Here is a 6,836-nt window from a genome sequence, read left to right as displayed (position 1 = left end):
GGGGGGGTCACCAAAGAATTTTAAGGCGGAGATAGATAGATTCATCTTTGGCGAGGGAGTAATAAGATATCAGGGATAGATGGGAATGTGGAACTCAACGGAAACAGATCTGCCATGATCGGACTGAACGGGGTAGCAGATCGAGCGGCCGAGTGGCCTCCTTCTGCTCCTATCCTGTGTGCACAGTAACAATATCCAACCAACACTCACCTTTTTCAATGGAAATCTCACGTTTCTTCCAAAATGCTTTGTGAATACTTTCGGCAAGACTATGCCCCAAACACCAACGACAGAGAATTTACACAACTCTTCTTCCGTATCAGAATATATTACATTTATTAATTTTTCTTTCTTTGAAAATAATTAAGACAGTCATTTTGTGCTCATCACGGATTGAAGTCAGTGATAGGGCTGGAATCATTCTAGAGAAAGTTCATCAAACACTCCCAGGACAGGTACAGCACGGGGTTAGATACAGAGCAAAGCTCCCTCTACACTGTCCCCATCAAACACTCCCAGGACAGGTACAGCACGGGGTTAGATACAGAGTAAAGCTCCCTCTACACTGTCCCCATAAAACACTCCCTGGACAGGTACAGCACGGGGTTAGATACAGAGTAAAGCTCCCTCTACACTGTCCCCATAAAACTCTACCTGGACAGGTACAGCACGGGGTTAGATACAGAGTAATGCTCCCTCTACACTGTCCCCATCAAACACTCCCGGGACAGGTACAGCACGGGGTTAGATACAGAGCAAAGCTCCCTCTACACTGTCCCCATCAAACACTCCCAGTACAGGTACAGCACGGGGTTAGATACAGAGCAAAGCTCCCTCTACACTGTCCCCATCAAACACTCCCAGGACAGGTACAGCACGGGGTTAGATACAGAGTAAAGCTCCCTCTCCATTGTCCCCATCAAATACTCCCAGTACTGGTACAGCACGGGGTTAGATACAGAGTAAAGCTCCCACTACACTGTCCCCATCAAACACTCCCAGCACAGGTACAGCACGGGGTTAGATACAGAGTAAAGCTCCCTCTACACTGTCCCCATCAAACACTCCCAGGACAGGTACAGCACGGGGTTAGATACAGAGCAAAGCTCCCTCTACACTGTCCCCATCAAACACTCCCAGGACAGGTACAGCACGGGGTTAGATACAGAGTAAAGCTCCCTCTCCATTGTCCCCATCAAATACTCCCAGTACTGGTACAGCACGGGGTTAGATACAGAGTAAAGCTCCCACTACACTGTCCCCATCAAACACTCCCAGCACAGGTACAGCACGGGGTTAGATACAGAGTAAAGCTCCCTCTACACTGTCCCCATCAAACACTCCCAGGACAGGTACAGCACGGGGTTAGATACAGAGTAAAGCTCCCTCTACACTGCCCCCATCAAACACTCCCAGGACAGGTACAGCACGGGGTTAGATTCAGAGTAAAGCTCCCTCTGCACTGTCCCCATCAAACACTCCCAGGACAGGTACAGCACGTGGTTAGAGACAGAGTAAAGCTCCCTCTACACTGTCCCCATCAAACACTCCCAGGACAGGTACAGCACGGGGTTAGACACAGAGTAAAGCTCCCTCTACACTGTCCCCATCAAACACTCCCAGGACAGGTACAGCACGGGGTTAGATACAGGGTAAAGCTCCCTCTACACTGTCCCCATCAAACTCTCCCAGGACAGGTACAGCACGGGGTTAGATACAGAGTAAAGCTCCCTCTACACTGTCCCCATCAAACACTCCCAGGACAGGTACAGCACGGGGTTAGATACAGAGTAAAGCTCCCTCTACACTGTCCCCATCAAACTCTCCCAGGACAGGTACAGCACGGGGTTAGATACAGAGTAAAGCTCCGTCTACACTGTCCCCATCAAACACTCCCAGGACAGGTACAGCACGGGGTTAGACACAGAGTAAAGCTCCCTCTACACTGTCCCCATCAAACACTCCCAGGACAGGTACAGCACGGGGTTAGATACAGAGTAAAGCTCCCTCTACACTGTCCCCATCAAACACTCCCAGGACAGGTACAGCACAGGGTTAGATACAGAGTAAATCTCCCTCTACACTGTCCTCATCAAACACTCCCTGGGCAGGTATAGAGTGAATTGGATCAAGGATAAACCTGTAAACAGTGTCTTTACACCACCTAACCGACATTATTTTGATACACCAGCCGCGTTGCAGCGTCTCGGCGAGATTACAAACATGTTGCTGGATCTGAGAATATTGTAGCTCCGACACACGCGCCTGTGGATTGGCACCAACCCAGTTTCACGCAGGAGGATCCCATCAGTGTCGGCCGATTGTAGTGTTGAAAGGTTTATCCTGTCTGACGGCCTTTACTGCTGCTATGTCTTTGCAGAATGAGCTGACTGTGCTGAGGGAGTGGGCAATGCTGGTGAAGACAGAGTGCTGGCTCAGTGAATCAGTGACTTGCTGCTCACATTCTGTTGAAGGCAGGAACCTGTACCCAGGCACAGGAGCGAGGTGGTGCAGTGTTCCTAGACTTCACTTAGCTGAAGGAGTGAAACGACGACAGCTGCCTCCGAAGCTCTGTTCGAATGTGGAAGTTTGGATCAGGTCAGGATGTTGATATTTGGAGAAGTTGCAGAATTGTTTGCTACACTACATGCTCAGGTACATAAACTGGACACTGCCCTCTGGTCCCAGGGTCATTGTCCGGATTTATCTTTGCTCTGGTAGTTGTGAGCAGCTGGTGTTGACACGGGTGTGGGACTGGTGGGTTTTTATACAAACTAAGCCCCCAAACCCCTCCCCTCCAGACACAAACAATAATAGGAGCGACAGTATTTGAAGACCAGAGAGGTGCAGCTTAAAGCAGGTGATGGACCTCAGAGAGGGGGCTCCCAAAACGCGAAGCTGAAACGCTGGTTGTCCACGTCCCTCTCGTCACAGATTGTCCTCCCCTGTCGCGCGAGCTCATGTTCCCATCACTGTGGCTCGGGAAACGTTGCTGTTTCACATCATTTTACAGCATCTCCTGGGTTTCTCACTGGGAGACTCCTCCACGGGCGCTTTGAACTTAACCAAAGGGGGATCTCCACTGGCGGGAGTGAAGAAGACAGAGTTCTGTTGGGGTTGAGTTGGGGTCACGGGTTGGGACAGATTACTGTCGGTTGCTTCTCCGTCGGGGAACTCCTCGGGGGGCACTTGCCTCTGGAGCTTGGCGGCCGCTCGCTGCTTCTTCAGGTCGGCCAACGTGTGGTGGGATTTGTCCTTGTTCAGGTCGGAGGGCGGCTCCTCTCTGGAGGCCGGCTGGGAGGACGAGTTCCCATCCGGCTTCCTGGCATCCTGCTCTGGAGCAGAATCGGGCGGCAGCCAGTCAGAGGCTGCAACTGCGGAACCGTTCCGCAAAGTCGGCTCACCGCTGGCCCATCCCCCCTCAACCGGATCGGCATCGACTTTCACCGCCTTGACTGCAACACTCTGAAACAGAAAGGATCGGACCGGTATCAGCTGACAAATCAAGATGGCGTGTCACTGAGAACATTCCGGAGCATCGTCGACTCATTCCCATCCCGCTGTTACTCCAGGATTTATACCCATTTGGAAATAAATTGTCTCATTAGCGAGAGGCAGCACGGTTTTGTGAAGGGGAGGCCGTACCTCACTAACTTGATTGAGTTTTCTGAGGAGGTGACAAAGATGATTGATGCAGGTAGGGCAGTGGATGTTGTTTACATGGACTTCAGTAAAGCCTTTGACAAGGTGCCTCATGGCAGACTGGCACAAAAGGTGAAGTCACACGGGATCAGAGGTGAGGTGGTAAGATGGATGCAGGATTGGCAAGGTTACAGAAGGCAAAGGGTAGCAGCAGAAGGGTGTTTTTCCGAATGGAAGGTTGTGACTAGTGGTGTTCCACGGGGATCGGTGCTGGGGCCTCTGTTGTTTGTGGTGTACATAAACGATCTGGAGGAAAATGTCGCTGGTCTGATTAGTAAGTTTGTGGATGACACCAAGGTTGGTGGAGTGGCAGATAGTGTTGAGGATTGTCAGAGGATACAGTAGGACATAGATAGGTTGGAGACTTGGGCAGAGAAATGACAAATGGAGTTTAATCCGGACAAATGTGAGGCAATGTATTTTGGTGGGTCTAACATAGAGGGGAAAATATACCGTAAATGATAAACCTCTTAGGAATATAGAAAGTCAGAGAGATCTGGGCGTGCAGGTCCACAGATCTTTGAAGGTGGCAACACAAGTGGACAAGGTAATCAAGAAAGCAGACGGAATGCTTGTCGTCATTGGACGGGGCATCGAGTATAAAAACTGGCAAGTCATGCTGCAGCTGTATAGAACCATGGGAAGGCCGCACTTGGAATATTGCGCACAATTCCCGTCACAGCCTCCCCGAACAGGTGCTGGAATGTGGCGACTAGGGGCTCTTCACAGTAACTTCATTTGAAGCCTACTTGTGACAATAAGTGATTTCCATTTTTTTTTTCTCAACTCTGGTCGCCACACTACCAGAAGGATGTGGAGGCTGTGGAGAGGGCGCAGAGGAGGTTTACCAGGATGGTGCCTGGTCTGGAGGGTGTTAGCTATGTGGAGAGACTGAATAGACTCGGACTGTTTTCATTAGAATGACGGAGGTCGAGGGGTGACCTGATAGAGGTCGACAAGATTACGAGGGGCCTGGGTAGAGTGGATGGACAGGCACTCTTTCTCAGGGTGGAGGGGTCAGTCACCAGGGGGCATCGGTTTAAGGTCCGTGGGGCAAAGTTTATAGAAGATGTGCGAGGCAGGCTTTTTACACCGAGGGTGGTGAGGGCCTGGAACGCGTGGCCAGGGGAAACAGATACATTAACGGTGTTCAAAAGGCATCTTGACAAATAAACGGATAGGATGGATACAGTACTAGGAAGTACTGAGGGTTTCAGCCAAGGGTGGTATTCTGACCAGTATAGCCTTGGAGGGCCGAAGGGCCTGTTCCTAGAACAAAGAACAAAGAAAAGTACAGCACAGGAACAGGCCCTTCGGCCCTCCAAGCCCGTGCCGACCATGCTGCCCGACTAAACTACAATCTTCTACACTTCCTGGGTCCGTATCCCTCTATTCCCATCCTATTCATGTATTTGTCAAGATGCCCCTTAAATGTCCCTATCGTCCCTGCTTCCACCACCTCCTCCGGTAGTGAGTTCCAGGCACCCACTACCCTCTGTGTAAAAAACTTGCCTCGTACATCTACTCTAAACCTTGCCCCTCTCACCTTAAACCTATGCCCCCGAGTAATTGACCCCTCTACCCTGGGGAAAAGCCTCTGACTATCCTGTGCTGTATTCTTTGTTGAATGGGTCACGAATCCCAGAGTACAAACTAATTAAAGGGCTTTGGGATAGAGCTGGGGACGGGAGTGCGCTGAGAGTTGGGATCTTGTCCGGGATCCTAACAAATGTTCGGATCTGGTCCGAGATCCTAACAGATATTGGGGTCTGGTCTGGAATCTGAACAACTGGAACATTGCTGCTGGTGGAGGTAGATGGAACGGTCTGACTGGGAGCAAGCTGGCGAATTAAAATGACAAACAGAAGCTGGGCCTGATGCTTGTGGACTGAATAAGGTATTCCGCCAAGGGGTCTCTCACTCTGCGTTTGGCCTCCTTATTGGTCAGGAGGCTACATCGCAGGCAGTGAAGACAGAAGACTAAACAAAGCAGGACAGGCAAATGGTTGTTACACTTGGGGAATGTTTGGAGTTGGGACAGTCAGGAGGATCTGCGGCCTCTGCACTGTTGGGTGGTGTAGGAGACGAATGCAGCCAGAATCTCGATCCCAGATATAGCGATAATCAGCAATGCTGCACACATCAGCAGGTTTTGTGACTGTTCTCTGTTCAATGTGACTCAAGGCCCAGGCCTTGTTCTCCATGGAGATGGTGCTCTGGGTACCCTGCTGTTCCAGACTAGGTCGGGTGGCGCACTTACCAATTCGCACTGCTTGAGCTCGGAGTCCGTCAGTGCGTCCTCGTCATCTTCATCCTGCAGCTCGGGGTCACCCTCCTTACGGCCCACTTGTTGCCAGATGATGGCCTCCTCTTTGTGCTCCTTCCGGTACATATTGTGGCGCTCCGTCACGCTGACCTTACGCACAACCTTCCTGTTATTGCAGAGGAGAGTGCAGTGAAGCAGAGAGTATTCGTGATACAATATCGGAATTTCAGGTCAGATTGAATCCGTACAGACAGCTCCCCGGAAAGCCCCGGACACGGCAGCTTTTTATACAGCCCGGGAAGTACCCCAGCTAGAACCACGTGGGTTTCAGCACATTCTGCACCAGGGTGCTGATATCAGCCTGTATACAGGGTATCAGCCTGTACACAGGGTATCAGCCTGTACACAGGGTAACAGTGACTGCAGTCTGTACACAGGGTATCAGCCTGTACACAGGGTATCGGCCTGTACACAGGGTATCGGCCTGTACACAGGGTATCAGCCTGTACACAGGGTATCAGCCTGTACACAGGGTATCAGCCTGTACACAGGGTATCAGCCTGTACACAGGGTATCAGCCTGTACACAGGGTATCAGTGACAGCCGTCTGTACACAGGGTATCAGCCTGTACACAAGGTATCAGCCTGTACACAGGGTATCAGTGACTGCAGCCTGTACACAGGGTATCAGCCTGTACACAGGGTATCAGCCTGTACACAGGGTATCAGTGACAGCCGTCTGTACACAGGGTATCCGCCTGTACACAGGGTATCAGCCTGTACACAGGGTATCAGCCTGTACACAGGGTATCAGTGACAGCAGCTAGTACACAGGGTATCAGCCTGTACACAGGGTAACAGTGACTGC

The 6,836-nt window shown here is 51.1% G+C and overlaps 1 protein-coding gene across 1 annotated transcript in view; it reads right to left on the bottom strand.

Annotated features, from left to right (window-relative positions):
- Positions 1-309: 309 nt before the first annotated feature.
- ppp1r16a (protein phosphatase 1, regulatory subunit 16A) overlaps positions 310-6,836 on the bottom strand; it is a 143,092-nt gene continuing 136,565 nt past the window's right edge. The window contains exons 10-11 of the mRNA XM_072507943.1: positions 5,963-6,134; positions 310-3,465 (exon numbers count right to left, since the gene is read on the bottom strand). Of these exons, the coding sequence (XP_072364044.1) occupies positions 2,998-3,465; positions 5,963-6,134 (640 nt within the window). The 3' untranslated portion in view covers positions 310-2,997. The remainder of the gene's footprint in view (positions 3,466-5,962; positions 6,135-6,836) is intronic.

This window comes from Scyliorhinus torazame, chromosome 6 (genome assembly GCF_047496885.1).
Source record: "Scyliorhinus torazame isolate Kashiwa2021f chromosome 6, sScyTor2.1, whole genome shotgun sequence".
Lineage (NCBI taxonomy): Eukaryota > Metazoa > Chordata > Chondrichthyes > Carcharhiniformes > Scyliorhinidae > Scyliorhinus > Scyliorhinus torazame.
This window is presented reverse-complemented; position numbering and strand designations above follow the sequence as displayed.